Source organism: Toxotes jaculatrix, chromosome 1 (assembly GCF_017976425.1).
Source record: "Toxotes jaculatrix isolate fToxJac2 chromosome 1, fToxJac2.pri, whole genome shotgun sequence".
Lineage (NCBI taxonomy): Eukaryota > Metazoa > Chordata > Actinopteri > Toxotidae > Toxotes > Toxotes jaculatrix.
The window spans coordinates 18,910,277-18,931,771 of NC_054394.1; the positions used below are offsets into that span (position 1 = coordinate 18,910,277).

Consider the following 21,495-nt stretch of genomic DNA (forward strand, 5'->3'; position numbering starts at 1 on the left):
AGTTTATTTTCTCATTCTGCTAATTGTGCACTGGCCAGGTAGTGCAGCCAGGTCTGGTGACCCAGCAGAGGAAGCTTGTGGTTTTATATATTCGTGTTTTTGTCACTTTATTCGAGCAAATGCAGCCACTGGACTGTTTGGATAGTTTATGTTTGTATCAGTAAACTGAGGTTCTTTTGGACCCCAATGTTTTCTTAGAGGTGAAAGGTGGAAATGGTGACAGCTCATTAGTGCTGTTGTTTCTCATTGTCTCATTCAGGAGAAAACGTTCTACTTGATCTTTGATTTGTCATTCTACATGTAGTGAGTGATGATTACGAACCAGAGACTACACTCTACTTATCTGATGCAGCGCTAAGCTGTTTCTTCTAAAATATCAACAGTGACACAAATAAAATAAAAATCAGAAATCTGAGCAGAGCAGCGGTGACCTCTCCTTCCGTTGGATTACACTTAACAATAAATATCAATAGATATTTAATGTCAGTTTTCTTTTGTCGATAAATGAGTGAGAGGGATCAGACTCTGGATAGTAATTTAAAGGTTTACGGTGAGGATACCTGTGGGTTTAAAAACATACAACATGAGTAGAGTATCAAAGGACAATGGCTGAGTATTAATTTAAAGCTGAGCAAGTGTTAGATGATAGTTGTGTCAGTGATACTGTGATAGGGTGTTGTCTTGTTTTGTCTTTGTAGAGGACTCTCTCATAATTTAGGCTGTTAGCTTTTAGTTCATTATATTTTTTTTCCATCCACAGTAATGTTGTGGCTGTATGTGATTTGACTTGACCGCTTACACTTCTTGGATTTTGGCGACAGCTGTAGGTGCATTTGCTTTTTACTACTTTTAAAATTACATCAAATTTTGGAGCACTTAGAATTAATTTATACAAATGAAAAATGGCCTCCAACCACAGAGTAATACAGAGTAATACCTCTCACGTCAGTCAAAGTGCAATGTGCTGTAAATGTCCACATGGTGGCACAATGCACTACAAAGACTAATCAGTTTTTTTGGACTGTAAATTGAAGCTGAAATCCTGCACTAAGACCATCACGGCTGAAAATATAATCTGTTTCAGAAGAGATAACAAATATTTAGGCTGCAAATGGTCAACAGAACTTCCAGTTTTGAGCTTTTCTTATGGATAATTTGCTCCAGCCGTTGGGTTTGAGTGCCCTAACAATCACCCATTGCTAAACTGGGTTTTAGTGTTTAATATTTTTTTCTGACAGAGTTAAAGCTTTTCACTTTTTAAATTTTATATTTATATTTTTATGTTTGTGAAAAACAGGCCAGTATTTCTAATTGCATTAGATAAAGAGACAGTATGCTCATTTATCACTCAAACTCTTAAACTTTGTGCTACTTTACCTATAATGCATATGATCAGAATTAAGGGCTTTTCTCTATCAGTCCTTTTAGTATGTGTGTTTTCACACATACAGACCATATATTTACTGGTAATGTATTTGCTTTTAATTTGACATTGCATCCCTTTGATGATGGTTTCTGTTACTACAGTGGTCTACATTCATGTAGACCACATATGCTCAGTTCTGTCTCAAACAGGGACATTGACAGTTAAGAATAAAGCAACAGGCTCCATCTACTGTTGAAATGAGGTTTTTGCAGTTAAAGAGTTAAACAGATGGCGCCTCAGTCCAGACCGCACAGAATCAACCGCACAGTGTGTCTGAAAATACTGCCATGCTTAAATATCTTAATGAAGTGACAAAAAAAAGGAGGCAGTATTTTTCAGATTTATTTAACTTCAATATTGCATACATACAAAGTATCTAGAAAGCTACAAAATAACTACTATTATCAAGAAGGCATCATAATGTTACGGAGCAAAGACACAACCATATGCAGAACACAGAAACATAGCAGAGCTTCTTTTCTCTCCTTTGCTCCAACACTTTACTTTCATGGATATGAAAAGATATCACACATCTGTACCAAGAAAAGCTAAGATAGAATTTTGTACAAAGCACCTTTTTACAAAAAAAAAACGTCTGCACACAAAACCCAAATGTGTGTATGACAACTATATGTGAGCTATGTGACGAATCACTTTAAAGCCACCATCTGAAAATGGTTATAAAACAAAAAGGTACCAGTACCTACTGTTCGACAGAGTTACAAATAACAAGAGCTAAACTGCTGATATGTTTGTAGCATGATTCCTCGACTTTGCTGATTTTTTTTTTTTTTCATTTTTTTTTAATTTATTTTTTGTGTGTGTCCATTTTCTCTTCAAATGGTCCACCAGACATTCATGCCATTGAAGGCATCAGCCCTGCTGTTTTTAAGTGTTGAAACGACATGTCAAAATGTACCAGCAGTGCAGCAGTAACATCATTACCATCTTATTGGGCTTGCAATATACAGACAATGTCATCACAAAACCAAGTACAACGGTATACAAGTACAATAAGAAAACAGGAACATCTCACTAAGTAATCAATAAATGTGAACAGATACACAGGGTAAACATAAGAAAAAGCCTATTAAAACTCCACAGTGTCCACAGGACTGTGGCAAAAATACTGAATGATTGAACTTTATCTGCATCCACCAGAGACATTGTCTGCAATTATTTAGAGCTTCTTCGATTAAAATACTTTAGATGATTATAATTTTTTGTAAGAAACAGTAAATGTCTGAGTATCTATGGTCCTTATGGTGAAAAGTACATTGACCTCGACGGCCTCGTTCACACACGCAGTGAAAAATTAGCTTCTGAAACAGCAATCTCAAACTGGTTTTGGAAACAATCTAAGATTCAGCCACATTAATACAGTTCCAAGTTTTATTCTAGAAATTGTTGTATAGACTTTCTATTAAATAAGCTTTGAATTTTCATTGTGAGTGATAAATCATAAAGGCTCGTGTGGGTCCCTGCCTCGTCGACATCGCAGCTGTGTCTGCATCGTCAAAGGTAACATTGAGAGAGTCTGATGTTTTCTGTGGTTTTCACATCATGCGAGCGTGTGGTCGCGGGAAAGAGGAAACCATGTTGTTTCCAAAAAACTTTTTTTTTTTTCTTAAAAACAAAACACTTGAACCTGCAAGTGCGCACGAAGCAGACAGCTGCAGTGTTCTCTGAGTTGACATCCTGCATGCAGTCAGCGGCTGTACATTATCAGCAGGTCTTTCAGTCTTTGACCTCAAGCAAAGAAATAGGTTTTCTTCAAATACATCATTTGTGAAATCAATTTACAATGTAATAAAAATGAATATATCATTTATTTATTTTACCAGTAACCAGCTTTCCCCTGCTGTCATTACAATCCTTTGAAAAGGCAATGTGGTGATTGGTTTCACTTATGTCTCATTTTTGGTCTAGCAACATTAAATTTTTAGGTTGTGTTTGATCTTTCTGAAGCTGGAAATTTAAAACCAAAGGCACTTCCTTGCTACCATGCAGGACATGACAAAAGATTGACTGTGTCTCTGTATTTTTGGTCTTTTACAACAGGAAAGGCAATCGGTCTGTGTTTATAGTACACTCGCAGAAACAGGATGATATTTTAGGAAAGTATTACAGAGCTGGAGAAAAATATAACCAGTTCTATGACTGTTTTTGACTTTAAATTTACCAACTTAATTTAACATAAGTATTCTGCCTCTGAAAAACTAACAACAAAGTCAGTATTTTTTAGGAGTGTACCGATTATAAGAAACATAATTTGTCAGATGTGGAGATGTACCAAGTAATATAACGGTGAGTCATTTTTGCCTGTCTCGTCCACAGAACAGATTTTAGACTTAAAACAAAGCAAAGTGTAATGTTAGAATATAATCTAAGGCACTGTACACTTACACTTTGGCAGATTGTATTGTGAATTTCTTGCACAATGCAAACATATAAAGAGTCTTTCCACATAGAGATCACAGTTTTAGTGGCATCTTTTGGAGTTCACACACAGCTATAACATGTTTAAGGCTCGGGATCGGTGTAGGCCACAGAAACATGTGAACGTAGTGTGAACATGAAGGCAGCGACTCTCTGGCTTGGAGTTATTACACTGCGATCCCAGAGGGGGAAAGAGATTCTGAGTCTTTCAGGGGGCAAAGCCACAGCATATTGAACAAGGCCTGCTGTCTACAAGTGATTTATAGTGTTATAATTATTAAAACTGTTCCAAAACCACAGATCTAACAGAAAAAAGAAAAAAACATTACTAAGGCAAGTCCAGGAAGGGGAACAAAGTGCTTTTGGACAAGATGAGAGTCTGGTTAGAGTAATTGTAGCAGTACTTTCATACTTGTCTAAAACCTAAAAATTCTCAGTTGTCACAGAGGAAAGACTCATTTGCTGCACAGAGATGCTTAGCAGGTGGTAAGACTTCCCTACATTTACGGAGCAGATGCAGGCAAGACATTTGTAGTATTTTCACAGTGCATTCATTCTGCTCTTGGTGTCTAAGACGGAGTGCTTCAACGGGGATAAATATACTTTTGAAAGCTGATTTTTTTTTTTTTATAGCAGTAATTTTGCAATATTCACAACCACTTGCTTTCAGCTATTGTATATGTAGTGTTCTGTTAGTTTTGTTTCTTTGGAAAATCTATTGGCTGTGGGTCCATGTCTGTATATCTACAGTATGTATGCTCACAAATTATGAACTACAGACATACAAAACACACTCAAACATATTACATAGACCACATCAGGCTGCTGGTAGAAAAGGCCAGCATCCGTTTTTGTTTTTTGTTTTTTAAGTCTACATTAACAAAGCAGAAGAGGACAACACACATATTTCCATTTACGAAATTAATCTAGTAAATTCTTTAAGAACGGCCACATTTATACCCAACAGAGACCAACTCAACATATTTTAAAGGTGAATTCCCGTATTTAAACATAAAACAACTGTACCGCAATTCACAGCTGCAGTCAAATAACAAACACTTATATTAAAACAAATTTATAACAACCGACTTCACCCGATACCATGACCAAAAAGCATTGTAGGTGTAACTTTCAGGTAGAGGCACTGCCACTTGTTTTGAGGTTGGTAAGTCTATGAAAAGAGGGGTGTTGAGGGGAATCTCGGGGCCTCTTATTCCTTTACCAGTCTGTAGATATGATGCTGGGCGCCGTGCTCACTGTTTGAAACTTCAAACACACACGCCATACATAGCAGCGTCTCCTGAGTGTCCCTGTTCGTCACCACCTGCAAAAGAAAAAACAAACTCACTTTCTAGTAGAGAAGCAGTAAAATCTGGCTGGATTAAAAAATAGAGAGAAAACAGACTTTGTCATGTTTTGACAGTCAACAGCTACAGAACCAAAAGACCTGGGGCCAGATGTATAAAACTCACAACTAAAACTAAAAGTAGAAATATGCATTTATATTGTCAGAGTTATGAAGTTGTGAAGTTATGAAGTCTGTTTTTATCAATTGTGACCACTGTGGAGCTAGCTGAGTGCGAGTGCGTAAGCCTCATTTCCGCTCCTGCAGTTAACCATAAAAGGTTCAGGCTGTGCCATATCAGTGACGTTCCTCTGCTACACACAACCATTAGCTGTGGCTATTTGTAGTGTCCATATCATTAATTTCACATAAGCAAAGAATCATTAAATATTAACAAGATAATCACTAATTTATATTTGGCTATAATATTGTTCTATTTATAGATACCAGGTTATGTCTGGGAAATGGCATGGTTTTGTATGAATGGATTGTTTATACATTGTCTCCTGGAGCCTGATTCCCAATATTGATTGGTTTTCAGAAGGTGTGTTTCGTAAGAGTCTTTCTCAGACTGCTCTAGGATAAGTTTCCCAATGTAGCACTTATTAGTGAGCAAATGTGATGCTGTTGAGGGTTTCTTCACTTCTGATGGCTTAAATCTGGAAAAGAGAGAGCCAAAAGAGACTAAGAGAAGATGGAAAGGACAATGATGAGAGAAAATAACAGACTGATTTTTGTTCATTTAAACATGTTACATCAAGTGATAAAAGTATAGAGTTCGAAACTGAACAAAATTTATGGTTCCTCCTGCAGGTTTTGTGTTTGTCAGATGCTCTTAACCTTCTAGGAATGAGTAAGAGGCTTTTTAAAGGCACTTGTTAATCAATGAGAATTTCAAAAAGCATTAAAGGCTAAAAGTCTTAAAGAACGCTTGTAAGGTGGATTTTACAGTCATCTTAGCTTTATGCTTTGGGGAAACGGGGCCTTGGCTGCCATCTTGAGTGCACACCCTCACATATGGATCTATTCCTGTCTTTTTATTTATTTTTTGCTTTGTCAGTAGTGGTGAATGACATTTTAAGACCCCATGTGATGGCTAATAACAGGGGTTTCTCCTGCCCCCTCTTATCTTCCCTCTTCCCCTGCAGATAATGAGGCTTCTCACACGGCGTTTCATCCCCTGTGGAATGAGAGGAATGTGAAACCAGCAAGAACTCATCTCAAGGCTCAACCAAACCCCTCCATTTTTTTTTAAAGCCAGCTGTTGCCACCAACACACCCTGACAACAAAGAGGAGGAGGAGGAGGAGAAGAAGAAGAAGAAGAAGAAGAAGAAGAAGAAGGAGAAGAAGAATGAGGGTTCTGGAGAGGGATCTCGCCCACTCCGGTCAGTGAGGTGATTACCAATAAGATAGTGAAGTTCTCCAGCACACTGTTCATCATATATTTCTCTGGTAGATGTTTTAGCTTATGGATGAAGTTGATCATGTATTCACACATGGGAGACCGGCTTATTCGGTAGACAAAGCGTCCATTTTCAAATCGTGCATATTCAGTCTGAGGAACAAGAGAAAAAAAAACTTTAAGCATATGAAAAACAATATACAGCAGAAATGTAAAATAAAAATGAATTAGTGTTAGGGTTATGAAAGATATACATTCTCATTGTAATTCAAAGCTTTTCAGCCACTGTTCTGATTCACAGGACGAAAAGATTTGAGTCCTCACCTCAACTTTCTCAACCACCTGCTTGCCAAAGGAGCACACCTTTGTTGAACATGTAATGGTCATGTTCTCTGAGCTCTCATACTGACTAGTGACTCCATAGAAAGATCCAGTATCATCCTGGATGTTGCAGTTTAAGTCAGCCTGGGAAACAGAGAAAAAAGGCGAGCATTAAGTGTCAATGAACATTTGTCTGTTAAGTCCTGAGAGTCTTGAGAGGAATACAATAATACACAAAAACCCAGCAAACTCTAGTGAACTGAAATACTTATAAGAAAACCTGTGCGAATTTGATATGGACTTGAAAAAATGATTTGTCAGTGCCCTCTGGTGGACAAATTACATGATGGTGAGACGGTTTTTAAATGACCTCAAACCTGGTCTGACATTTCTGCACCGTAATTTCTTGTCATTGGCTGACATATACACTAGTACCAGTATCTTAAGCTGTGTTAGAGGTAATTGTAATATCACGCAAGGACAAAATTTTACTTCAACAGACTATACCTGCGTCCCGACTCCCCTTAATCAGCTCCTGAGGAAAAGTCTATATTGGGTTTTTAGAGCTTTTTCTCTGCTGCAGCAGAAAACAATACTTAGCAGTGAGAGTGAAGCAAAAACAGTAAAGTTGCAGGCCAGACAGCTAAATGAGCTGAGCTGAGGGGAGCTACAGCCTCAAGTGATAATTCCACTCACACTTATCAAGTCTTATCTCAAATTGATTTTTTTTTTAAATACTAAATAGAGAAACACGTACATACAGAAGATTCAATGGTATTGAACTGGGACACAGCCCATATCTGCATTTTTAGAAGAAGTCAGAATTTGGTAACTGAAAACGTATTAAACTCTGCATTAAGAATTTCTAATCACTGAGCTGTCAAGATTATACATGCACCTGATATATCAAATTAGAAGATCTCAGGCCACATCTGAATAAGCATGTTAATGTGTCCATATTGGAAACAAGAGTCTAAAGAGGATTAAATGAAGTTACATTAAAAGACTGATTTATAAGGTTGAACGGGTCTGCTCCCAGAGGGCAGCCTTTCTATGCCCTGAACATCCTGTTCATAATGGATACAAAAAGAGGAGACATCCTCCTACAACATTCTCCTCCTTCATTAAGCAAAGCAGTTATACATTCATTATTGTGCAGATTCTGTCTTTCATTTGAAATTTAGATTGGTCGGTCACTTCAAAAGGAATTTGAGGGGACTTGGTCCAAGTGCATACGGTCTCTACTTTGTTGGCTGCCGCTAGTTAGCATTTTGCATCAAGGAGGAAATACATGCAATGTTTAAACAGCCATTAGGAGTGCAACTGGGTCACTCCATTGTTTGGAGATATTACATTGAATTAGTGAGTGCTTTGATCAAAAGCTCTCCTGCTATGCAAGTCCAAATATAGCACAGTGCATTCTGCAAACATTAAGAGAGCAGTCTTCTCCGTGTAGACTGATTACACCCAGTCAGTAAAGACAAACCTGAGCAGACTATTACTGAACAGGATTCTGACACTGAACATTTCTCAATGTGCAAAACGTTCCCAATGATATTAAGACCACTGCGTGTGTGTGTGTGTGTGTGTGTGTGTGTGTGTGTGTGTGTGTGTGTGTGTGTGTGTGTAAAACATCATGCTGCAACACTGCCGTTTTATATGATATTTATTAATCTTATCAATGTGGCTGACAAGTAACACTCACCCAGAATTTTATAAGGAAGAAGGAGTTCTGGGGACCTTTTCCATACAGCTCCTTCAGTCCTCCTTTCTTTTCTGGAAATTTATCATAAATTTGACGAATGTCCACCGACTCCAGCAATGCGTCACTGTAGGAATGATTTGTCTGCCCGATATGTACAAATAGGTGCTTGTTGTACTGAAAAAGTAAATAAATAGTATTAGAAACATTTTTTTTTAAAATATGGAGTTTAAAAAGAATAAACTCTTTCAGGTTGTGATACTGTGATCTAGAAAAGTAAAATATGTCTGTCTCCTCTGAATTTAACATTGGAATCTCACATTATATGACATAAAAGTGATCTGTAACAGTATTATACATCAATATCATATAAAGTTATCAACACAGAAAGATTTGCTGAAGTAAAATAAACCAATTCTGACAAATAACCACCATGATAAGTAAGTGCTAACCAGAATTAGATTGGTAACAATACACTCTCATGATGAGAAATAACCCAATGCAACACTGCTTCTTGTTTGGCTGTCTGCTTGGCTTTGGGCACCTCTTCTATTTTATGATGTACAAATTAGGCAATATCATTCTGCTCCACTAAAGCCAAAAACAAACTGATCCCCTTATTTGTATTAAACCAAGATGGGAATGCCCAACCGCTTCACCCAAATTCTATAAGCTTAAGATGTGATATTATTACGAGAAAGAAAGCTGTGAAACCGCAAATTTTGATGAGGACAGATCTCTCTCAGGCATTAAATTAGGTAAAACCATACAGTAACACAAACAATTCACTTAATGGTAGATGAGTATAATTCATTTTGCACTCTCATGGAAACCAGTATTTCTGCATCAAAGGCAAACTACAATCAACCTAAATTGACAATATGGAATGAAATCGCGGGGTTTGCTCTATTCTCTTAAACTTTTCAGCTGAAAATATTTGGATTCGTTTTTTACTAAGTGGATAAAAAGTGTGGTCTGTTAAACCTAAAACCCATGATGCATAGCCAAAAGCAGAAAGAGAAGCATCAAATCAGAGAATAACATTTGATTTTTTTTTTTTCCCCCTCATTGTGACCGTATGAAACCTTGTCATGTGGCGCTGCACTTGAGTCTAAAAGCGCACAGAGCAGCCTCTCTAGCATGTAGCCTTTAGGGCAATGCTGCATGTAAGATTAATGGCTGCTGTCATGCGATATCAATACCAAAAGAAAGCGCACAGGAAAATGTGGACAAACATTTTAAAAAATTGCTAAAGCAAATAAGAAATGGGAGCTGCTGATTTGTCAGCTCACACTCCAGAGTGAGTCTGTGGATTGTCCTGCTGAGCTGAAGTCTGCAGTTTAAATATAGTTTTGGCATGCCTTTTAAGGAACTGATTAATATACAGTCGTTCATTATTTCTGCAGGTTTTCCTGCCGTGCATCCCTACAGGCCAGACTTCTCCTTTCTCAGCTTGTTTTGGCCTCCTCTCAGCTGACTGTCTGCCTGGGAAAATGTGCCAGTGTATTCACAGAGGAAAGGACTGGATGATAAGAGGTGGGAATTAACACCATGAGATAGTGATATTTCATGCTTTAGTACTCTACTCACCGAGTCTGGGTCTCTCTGTTGTTCTAGGAAGGCGGAGAACTCCACCAGTCGGAGTTTTGAAGTCCCAATGGAGCGGCCCTGCCATGCTGGTGCTGTGGGAGCTGGAGCTGCTGTTGGCTCGTAACCTGACATAAAACCAGAATAAGATTCATTCTGTCAGTGGGTTGTTCCACAGCATGGATATGTTCATTTTAAAACAAATAATTTATTTTGTGCTGGTGTTGTTACTGGCTACAGTACTCATTACTTTAAATAAATATGCACAGCAAACTGTAAAACCTAAATGAATTTATGTGCAAATTACAGGTGCTCCTGCCTTGAAACTGAACTCTCTGTATGCACAGATTTGCTCTTAAATTGTGGGTAACTTTGTTTGTGGCATTCATCACCATTTTCTTATTTCCAAAATGCTTCTTGTTTGAAGGAAGTTCTTGGAAAGAAATAACACATGCAATGGACACTGGGACAAAATACCAATTATTAAAAATTCCCACATTTTTTTCAATATTTTTTTGTCGTATTTGTAAATTGGTTTGTTGTAGCATAACAATAAAAAATAACCTTGTGATTTATTTGATATAAGATTTTGTCACATGGCGTAAAGTCTCCAGCATCTCTGTGATTTCTGAATCCACGGGTAACAAATGTTTTTAGTTTCTGAATTTCTGTTTTCACTTTGACACAAGAGCGCCCATCTACTTGACAATCAATCCGAATTCACAACCTTTTGATCAGTGAGAATATATCAGTAATTTGTGCATGTCTTTTGGCATTATGGGTTAGTTTCTCTTTTCTTTTTTTTTTTAATCTGGTTTTAATGAGCAAGTCCAAAGAGACAAAGAGAACAAATTTTCAACGAGACATTTTCCTTTTGATTTCTTCCTTCTGATGAATAGTGTTTGAGCAACATGAAGTGCTTAAAATTAAAAATAAACCTTAGCTGAGGCAATTGAAATTTTCAGAAAAGTAAATTTAACTGATATAAAACCTCCAAAAGTTGCTGAAGCTAATTTGATTTTAGTCTCAAATCAGATCCTCAATTCCCAATATTTACTACACTCCCTCCCTCCTGGAGCTACACGTAGATAAGATGCTTTGAGGGAAAAGTATCAAAACCCACCTTTATTGTCACTGCTATCTCTGAACAGACCCTTCTATCAGCTTATTTGTTTTACAGCAAGAAGTTGTAAATTGTGAAAGTTATCAAACATTTGAAGTTTGATGTTCAATTTGGATCATTTTTTCCTTTAAAGTTTGTTAAATCAGGTCAATTCTTACTTGAAATGGCTGGTGTGACGGCTGGCTGGGTGGGATAGGGCTGCTGGGTGAAAGGCTTAATACTGGAGCAAAGACAGACAAACCCATTAGGAAAAAAAACAATCCCACAGAATAAAATAATCAATTTATCGCTTTAAGTTTTCTTTTCTGACACCAAAGTATGAAACTTACTCTTGTGACGATCCTGGCTGACCAGTCGATATCATACCCTGCCATAACTAGAGAATTAAATGTATAAATACACAACAAAGAACAAAAACAAACCCAACAAACACATCCAATTGAGAGCAGCTGTGAGCGACAAGATCAAAATGGCTCTTAGCTCCATGTTCAGTGGATGTAGTTATCTTGACTACCACTCCTTTTGATCATGTGCTTATCTGATAGGGGCAGATAAGCGGTAGTGTGTAATGTGATTTGGCCGGGGTGTCGGTGTGTTTGGCCCCATGGCTGCCCTGGGTGAAGCTGGATGGGATGGATCAAAAGTGGGGTGTCGACAAGGCTCTTACCCCTGCTCCAGGGAAGGCTGGGCGTGGGATGCCTGGCAGGCCGAGCTTGTTGTGAATAGCCGTGGCAGAGACGATCTGAGCTGAGGACATGGAGGCCATGCTCTGGAGGGCTTTGTCCTTCACGGCTTGGTCCTTTAACAGCAGGCACAAAAGGCTCAGCACTCACATAGAAGGGGGGGGGTGGGGGCATGTTGCAGAGGTAACAACAACCAGACTCTAAACAACACACTGAAAGCAACACTGACCTCTCACAACAGTAAACAGCAAGCAGGTTAAAAGAAGATGCATCAGCGTTGCTATTTAAGTGAAGGCTTTTTTTAAAGGAATGTGCGGGACAATTACCATTGAATTCCAACATACAATGGTTAGCAGAGGTATGCACTTAAACAAAAGTTTGCTTGTTGACTAATCTACCACTAAAATACTTTTTAAAAACTCACTCAGCAGCGTTTCTATCAAGGCTGCATTTGTCTGCATGTCAAAACACATCTAAACATCGCAAAGATTTCTCTATCTGAAGGACACCAATCACGCTTGTTTGAGAGTCTTTCGCAGCTCCAGTTAGTTTTCCTCTTATCAAGTTATTAAATTAAATTATCAGGATATACATTTATTGTAAATGGCCATGATTAATTAATGAAATAGTGATTCATGGAGAACCAAAAAAAGCCTGCAGAACTGCACTACACATTGTTGTTTTGGGTTGTTTTGTCCTATGTTAATGTGCATTAACAAAGTTGTTTAAAGTCATACTGAACCTGCAAAATTCAGTGCAACAGAGTGCACACACACCATACACACTAGCAAACCCATGCAGACTCACTGGTGGCAGAAGCTGAAGGTAAGCATGCTGGCAACAGATGCTGGTGGAGCAGAGTCACGCTACAGTATGATAATAGTGTGTAGCAGTATGATGACACACAGACACCAATAAACTGGGAAAACACTGGGCAGCAGCTATTGTCTATGGCAGGAGCACAAATACAAAACTAGCAGCCGAAGGCCGAGGCGGGCCCTAATTAAAGCACAAACAGCATCACAAACAGAAAATGAATACTTACCATGCTTGTAACCTAAATGCAAACAAAGGGGGGTTTATTGTAAATTTGTAAATTGGAGTAATTCAACATTTTTAAACTGTTAAAGTCTGAGCTATGCATGAAAAGGTCTCAGTGTTTAGCTCCAAATATCGGTATAAAAAAAACTTTCTATTTTAATTTGACAGTGTCCAGCCTTCTTCACACAGTACAACAAACACAGATGTGTAATGAACACTTAATAACAAAGGATTATAAAATTTGTGTTTACAAATTATCCTTGGTCTCTGTGGCAAATGTCTTGCTCTCTATAATTTTCACAATCTGATCAGTAGTCTTCACTCGAGACAAAACAACAGAACAGTAACATAATGACTGTAATTTCACTAAAACCCCATAGACATGACCAGAAACAGCAGGTTTTCATTGATGCCCCCTAAAATGAAGGGCACACTTCTACTTCTCTTTGCCACTGAACTCTAATTTGCTTTAAATGAGAAAAGACAGGGATTCATACAAAAGCTGTCTGTTTTTCTTCAGACTGCCGCCTGTGCCCCTGAAAGACCAGGCATTCATGTGGCTAGCTGCCTGTCTGACTCTGTCTGTCTCTCAACACACACACACACACACACACATACACACACACACACACACACACACACACACACACACACACACACACACACACACACACACACACACACACACACATACAGATTAATGAGGGGTCATTAATTCGTGTTGAATACGGGAGCGGAGCAAAGTGTGAAAGTCAAAATGTATAGTAGGCTCCCCAAGAAAAGAAGAAAATGGCACATGGGTGGAGTGTCCTTTGATATACAGGCATTACTTCATAAAATACCTTAAATTACAGGTCAATATTATTCAAGATTACTTCTTTCACAGTGCTTTTCTCCCATTTTAATATGCCATTCTGAAAAACTTTCTTCAGTGATTTTAACAGATTTCACTATTGCTGAAATAACCGATAGGAGCTCTGAAATGACGACATCTGAACCGGGAGGAAGGAAAGCGACTGACAGCCATGGCATTGTGAGAGCCTGGAGTTATCAACAGACTGAAGGGAGAACAAGAAAGCAGAGAGGGCATTTCAGAAACAGCCAGCTTCACGGCCATTCTCCGCTCTGAATGCGAACCACTGAGCCTTTGACAGCGGGGGAAAGTTGGGTTACATTGTCAAAGGAGGTAGAGGTGTAATCGCCTCTTCATTTTTTAAACACAGACCCCCTTTGCCAAGCCCCCCGCCTTTTTATGAACTCTGCTTAGTAAGAGGTGTAAGCAGACCGGCTTCTTAAGACTTTCAGCTCTCAGCCACTCACCAACAGCCAATGCCAGCATGCTTCCTGACATTTGCACACTTTTACTAAAGAGTAAAAATTAAAGACAAAATACTGGCCATTGTTATCTTATTATGACCAGTACTGATGTTTATACATCAAGCAATAAGAAACAAGAAACTGCAGCACAGAAATGCATATTTGTTAGAAACATTTTTACCCCACCTCAGAGCTCTGACAAGTTCTTTAACTTTATTTATAGCCATGCTAGCATCAATCTGTCCACCACTTTGGTACAGACAGGCAAGTCAAGGAATTTTAAATCAATTGCCACAAAATTTGGTACAAATGTTCTTGGTCTCCAGAGGATGAATCTTACTGACTTAATTGATCCCCTGACGCGTCTTCCAGCGCCACCATGACGTTGACATTTATGGTTTTTAGGGAACTCACTCAACAACTATTGGGTAGACTGCCATGATACTTGGTATACACATTCATGTTCCCCTCAGAATGTATTAGAATTATTTGGTTATTCCCTGATTTTTCATTTAGCAACACCATCAGGTTAAAAACTTTCAAAACATGTTAGCATTTTTGTGTGCGCGTTTAGCTCAAAGCGCTGTTGTATTCAAGTACAGTCTCTCAGATCAGCTACCATGGCTATAAACTCCTTGTTTAACTGTAAAATGCCTCACTGAGTGCATAACGTATACTGATCACAATTCTTAAAAAAAAAAATGGGATGATGATGTTATTTAATTTATTTTGTTATGTGTTAGTGAATGTTGGCCAATATTCAGTATAGTTATATTGGTAATGGCCCCAAAAATCGTCAGGCTCTTATATAATCAGAAACTAACATGTTAACTACCCGTACCATTTGCTTTGGAGTGCTCACTATGAATCCATTTTATTATTTTTATTAATGGAAATTTAAAAAAAAAATTAAAAAAAATATATGTATATTTTCATAGTCATGGATATGATGAGCAGCTGCTCTCAAAGCAAAGATCTATAAATAAAAGTGAATAAATGTAGATAAAACCAAATGGACAGGACAGCAACAACACATCTGATTATGGGTGAGAGATGGAGTGAGAAAGTGGAGGGGGGTTAGAAAATCAGTACAGACTACAGTCAGCAGAAGATTTGGGTTAGGGGGAATCAGAGCACCAGGCATTCACTCTGTCACCATGGGAAACAGGAAGTTAAGACGCACAGCAACCAACAAGCCCAAAAGCAGAAAAGCGCATACCTTTAGCTTGGAATGAAACTCACGAGATTTCCTTCTGGCAAGAACCTGAATGTGACTAGACACCTGCGGGGTAGGGGAGGGGAGGAAAACAAAGGAAGAGCCTGTAACCATGGCAATGAAAAGCCCCCTACAACTGGGCAAAGCCAGACGTACCTTAATGGCAGCTTGGATTTCTCGAACTTTCTTTCTTGCTAAGACCTGTATGTGACTAGACACCTCCATTAAAAAAGAGAAAAGGGAAAATAAAAAAACAGGAAAAACCAAAAAAAAAAAGTACAAAGTGGATTATACATTTCTTTGTTTACAAAAACACTCGAGGGAGATAAGGTGCATAACAGAAGCATGTCCAAACCACACACCAAGCTAACAGCCAATAAAGCGTTATGCTGTGTGTTGTCGTCACTTAAGTGAACTGATTAAGGAGGATGCAGGCCCCTTTAGCACACATTAAGAGCACACAGATGTGATCTGCTGTGTGCTGAATGAGAATTGGCTAGTCTGGTATTCTTACGGGAGCTGGGCGAGGCATTTCACCAGCCAAGTTTACCTCTGACATTCACACAGTTCAAAATTATTTAATATTCTCACATGAAACATTCAGCAGTGCAAGTAGCAGTTTGAAAGAGAAGTAATGTGTGCTGATGACAGGTTTGCAGGGTGGATTTACGTTCTCCTCGGGCACTGTTCGCGCAAATCACAGTGAGTTTTCTAGCAGGAATGGAGTGATTTAACAAAAAAAGGGCACTTGATCAGTTAACCTGAGCACATTTTCTTGCTATTCAGGTTGATACAAAAAATAAACTGCTAAAACAATGAGTTGATTAATTGATCAACAGAAAATGAATCAGCAACTATTTTAATAATCAATCATTTCCATCATTTGTCAAGCAAAAATGCCAAGCATTCTTTGGCTCCAGCTTTTCCAAAGTGAGGATTTCCTTTGTTTTATATTATTTTCAATTCAACATCTGTGAGTTGCTATAATTGTGTTTTTGATTAATTGATTGTTTAGACTGTAAAATGTAAGAAGATACAAAAAAGAAAATGTCCACCATAATTCCCTAAAGCCCAAGCTGATCTATTCAAACTGGGTTTAGTTTTTTTTCTGTTTTTTTTTTGCCTAACAAAATTTTTGTTTGTGGCATCTGAGAAGCTGAAACTGGGAAATTTTTGACAAATTTGCTTAAAAAACAATTTAAACGATTATTTGGTAATCAAAATTGCTGCAGATGAATTTAATCTCAATCTATTTAACATTACAGCTCTGGTGAAAATAACTGCTGGTTGCAGCCTTAACATAACACAGTAACTGCACACACATCATACATTTAAACTAACAGTGGAAACAGATCTGTGTTTCTTGGTGTAGATGTACGGTAAACAACTCTCTCTCTCATTCTGATTCTGTGTTGAGGAGAAGAGTCACAGAGAGAGAAACCACACCATCGTTCTGGTCCAGACTGATCAATTCACACACACACTGATCGAATGTCACTGTAGTCACCGGCTAGTTTATCATTGTCATTAAAGTCAGCGGTCATACAGGGAATTTCCTGTTTAGAAGGAAGATCAATCAGTGGGTTTCTTACTGTTACTGAAGCACCATGAGAGCTGTTCATTGTCAGGTCATTTGAATAAGAATCAACAGCACCATGATAATCATATACATATAAGAGAAAGACTAAGAGCCCTGAATTCTGTTTTATTTACATATAATTTATTACCTGAAATATTACAGCACAGATGAATAAATCCATCACAGTTTGATTCAGAAATCTGAGTTCAACTCTGTGGTAGGAGTAGTGTGTCTGCTATGCACACAGAAGGCAGGATACACTCTCCCACACTGACTACAGAAAATACTCTAATACTTAATAAAGGCCTCTATGACCAAGAAGGAATACTTGGACTATTAAGCCACAGTGGCTTCCCTCTTTTCAAATTACATCAGTGATGTTTATTGTAGAAAATAAAAGGCTGCATTTTAAGTAAAAGGTTGACATGCTGTTAATAAAAGCTTTTAAAAGGGGAAATTAAAGAATCAATTTCCTGTACAAACCTGCCACAGCTATAGTTTTTATATATATATGTACTTTTAAGTACAAGTAAAATGGACAATTTTGGAAAAGTCATAATCCAGGAACATCTGTTCATGTAACACAGCAGTGACAGAGAACTTGTCAGCCTCAGAAGTCCCCCTCGACAGCTTAGCATTGTGTTATTCTTTGTCTAGCTGTGTTTTTCTCCTGCAGAAACAAAGGAAAAAGTCTGCACACAAGATTTGACAGCCCTCTGACACTTGGGCGACAGACACATCTCCTGTCTCATCTTACCTGCTTCCGAGTCCTCGTCTTCCCAGTCCGAAGCTTGATGTATCTTGCTATCAGTTCATTTCGACCTGTGTGGACAAGAAAACAAATGGAAATTAGTTAAATGTAAAAGAAAAAGTCCCCTTCAAAAGACATTTAGAGATAAACTGAGAATATCAAGGAACCTGTGAAAATTTAGAAAACACATACAGAGAATACAGAGAAACCTCTAGTGTTTTTATACACTTGAGGTGGTTTAGCTGCTTCTGGTTTTAGTTTTTTTTAACAGAAAAACTGTAGTTGAGTTTATCACTGAAATCTGTCAGTGTATATTCATAAACACTCAACACATACACAGTACTACCGCTGTGTATCCTTTCTTTGACTGACTGAAGGCCAAATGTATGGGGCAATTAATAGTTAATTAATGGTAAAACTCCACAAAAAGTCAAATGCACTACAATTAAGTGATAATAAAGTTAGAAGTGGTATGGTGATTTTTTTTTTGGGCACAACTCCATAAATATCTTTGAATTTAGGAACATACTAATTGCGAATAATGAAAATTTAAAACTATCTGACTAATGTGTGGCTTTATTCACAGCTTTTTTAGGCAGTAGTCATGGATTCATACACAAAGATATTAAGTAGACTATAAGGTCTACCACCTTGCAAAACAGAAGGTATGTACATCTCCTAAACAAAACAGATCCAATTTCCCTGTGAAAACACCATGTGACATTAGCATGAAAAAAAAAAACTGGCAGCAGCAGCAGCAGCACAGCCTTTCAAATTAATCTAATTCAATCTCATTCTCTTCAAAGCCTGATGCCTTGAAAGGAAACAGACCTAGCTGTTCATACTATTACAGAAAATAATGGCAACTGAATATATTGGGTTTAAAACAGTGCAGCTCTGACTAAATTATAATTAAAGCATAGCTTTGTAGAGATTTCCAATTAACAACGGCTCGAAACATTCTTCTGCCCTCAGCTCTGCCCTTATTGCTGTAGCAATGCACATGACCCCTGCTTAGCCCTTTCATATGGTAATAACATGCCGCCAACCAAAACTATTACACAAATTATAGGTAAGGAGGCACTCTAATTATGTGTCCAGCTGTAGCCAACCAATGCCATGGATCTGCTCTACTCCTCTATGAAATGCACCAAACCCTCAATATAATGAAACATTTTTCTACATTCACATCATCATCAATTAAAGGTCTTACTTTTATTAAGACACAATGGGACCACAACATATCACACATGTGCTAATAAGCTGTATCTCAGGTAATCAGAAGAAAGGCATTTTCTATCAATGGCAGCACATCAGGCATCACAGAATGTGATAGAGCACAAGAGTAAAGCTCAGATGCATAAAAGAGAAGAATATAACATAGATCCATAGACAAGAGAACAGTGATCAAGTGGGCTGGGCACAGCAGCTTTAATTTCCAACCTTGAAATGTCCATCTAGTCGGGCTGCAAGTAATGATTAATCTACCGATTAATTAATAGTTTAATTGTCTGGTCCTTAGAGTGTCAGCAAATATAGAACAACGGCAATGTCCCTGAGTCCATGACAACTTCAAATGTCTTGTTTTATTAAAAACACAAAAATTCAGTTTACTATCACCAAAGACAAAAAACACTGGAACCAGTGAATATTTGCCACTTTTGCAAAAAAAAAAAAAAAATTTTTTTTTTTCTTTCAAATGAATTACATTCAAAAAATTGCTGATTTTAATCATAGAAAAATTTACCATAACAGTAAAAGGTAAAATTTTAGCTTTCATCTAAGCTCTATGAGTTTAAATAAAAATACGGTTTACACACTTGTCAGCAACATGAGATCTTTAATACCTGTAGCACCTGGCCGCCTGCCACACCTAAACATTCTGTTGTTCCACAGAGTAGAGAGGGGAGGGGTGGGGTTTGACGTCAAGTTGGAGTTTGTTGAAGGTTGCCCCCAGAGCTCTTTTCACGCTGAGCATTTAGGCAAGGCCAGCCTGAGTGAACCCAGTCATGTGACCTCACAGGACAAATAAACAACATCTGGGGATTTACAATTCCAACCAGCCTATCCAGGGTGCCTGCAGTGTAAACTTTACTAGATGAAGTGGGGGCCTGCACTATTTTCAATAATTCACACACTGTGGAAACATAACATGACAATACAGGCATTCATGCAAACTCCTGATTCGTAGATCAAAGCACACAAATGGCCAGCTGAAAGCTTGCTTACTGTTGAATAATTCATTCTTTTCACCAAGCTGGAAAAAAGCTCATTGGGTCCTGGCTGGCCTGCATTCTTTTTTCCCTTGCCTATGTTTGTACTGCAAAACAATTGCTCCTGCAAAAAAAAAAAAAAAAAAAAAAAAAAAATGTGACTGTCCACATTCAGGACTAAAAGTGCTTTAGACACAACTCTTCACCCACCTGAAATTCATAAGGTGCTGCATTTTTTTCAGACACTAATGAATAAATGATCTTCCAGACAATACAGCAGACAATTTTTACCTTTGTAGCAAACTGGCCTCATTAAGACTGAATATGCTGATTTTACCGCTTGAAATACTAACTTTGATTTGTCCTCACAGTTTGAGTTTTTGTTAGATTTGAATTCAAATCTGATTACCAAAATTAGTAATCAAACCATATCAAACTTTTAGAAAAGAAAACCAGCTCAGAAACAATTTCACTCTCAGTTTCTCTGCATTCATATTTGGTTCAAAGTTTTGCAATGCCTTTTATGTTCATTCAGTATAAGTGAGCTCACATGCACACTGGTTTGTGCCCTGGTCATTCTATCAAATCCCCTGACAGTAAAGATTCCTCTTTGATTCTGCTGCACCAGTGCAGCACATACAATTTTGTTGTCCATGAAATGTTATCCCAGAAGAAGATCTGCAGTCAAGCAGAGCCATAAACAACATCACAGCATGGTAGAGATGGATAGTAGACTAATGTGATCTAAAAAAAATAATTAGCATTTCTGTTACCAAAATAGAAGCCTCTGATGTATGAACAAAACTTGCCAGTAGCAAAAGTTCCTGACCATTTTAATGTCTGCAAAATAAAGCTACAAATACATGTAATAAAGAATACAGTGACACTGTGATCTTAGTTGATCCTAATGAGATCTATAAGCTTCTGCACATTTTAAAGGCTGGGAGACCTACACGCACCTGCAATGAGTCTAAAAATGTAAAAAAGTTTTTAACTGCTTAGCACAGCAATAGGCTGCCAGATTCAGGACAAAACAAAATTATTTCTTTGATTCACAATGTGAAAGATGGATGAATGGACCATCAGTCAACCAACCAGTGTGCCAAATTAAATGCCATGGTAAAAAAAATCCTAAAATAGTGCTATTTGGCAAATTAAAAAAATAAAAACAAAAAACTTTCATTATCAGTGAATTAAATGGTAGTTTTTGCCAACTAAATCTCAACTAAAAGTGACACATCAAGTGACTAATGTATTTTACACTTTGTATAACGCCTTAAAGATTATAATTTCAGAGCTGTCAGTCGACAGCTAAAGTGCAGTATATCACAGATATTTCAGTAGGGTTT

The 21,495-nt window shown here is 37.8% G+C and overlaps 1 protein-coding gene across 9 annotated transcripts in view; it reads right to left on the reverse strand.

The window, feature by feature from the left end:
• Positions 1-2,206: 2,206 nt before the first annotated feature.
• The window catches only part of tead1b (TEA domain family member 1b), a 47,247-nt gene continuing 27,958 nt past the window's right edge, over positions 2,207-21,495 (reverse strand). For 2 of the 9 annotated variants that reach the window (XM_041063050.1, XM_041063127.1), the window contains 11 exons: positions 17,940-18,004; positions 15,607-15,822; positions 13,075-13,086; positions 12,014-12,145; positions 11,676-11,722; positions 11,505-11,566; positions 10,227-10,351; positions 8,640-8,813; positions 6,938-7,078; positions 6,614-6,766; positions 2,207-5,189 (listed from right to left, as the gene is read on the reverse strand). In XM_041063050.1, the coding sequence (XP_040918984.1) occupies positions 5,076-5,189; positions 6,614-6,766; positions 6,938-7,078; positions 8,640-8,813; positions 10,227-10,351; positions 11,505-11,566; positions 11,676-11,722; positions 12,014-12,145; positions 13,075-13,086; positions 15,607-15,822; positions 17,940-18,004 (1,241 nt within the window). In that variant the 3' untranslated portion in view covers positions 2,207-5,075. The remainder of the gene's footprint in view (positions 5,190-6,613; positions 6,767-6,937; positions 7,079-8,639; positions 8,814-10,226; positions 10,352-11,504; positions 11,567-11,675; positions 11,723-12,013; positions 12,146-13,074; positions 13,087-15,606; positions 15,823-17,939; positions 18,005-21,495) is intronic. The other 7 variants (XM_041063270.1, XM_041063431.1, XM_041063509.1 and 4 more) reach the window with 7 other exon arrangements.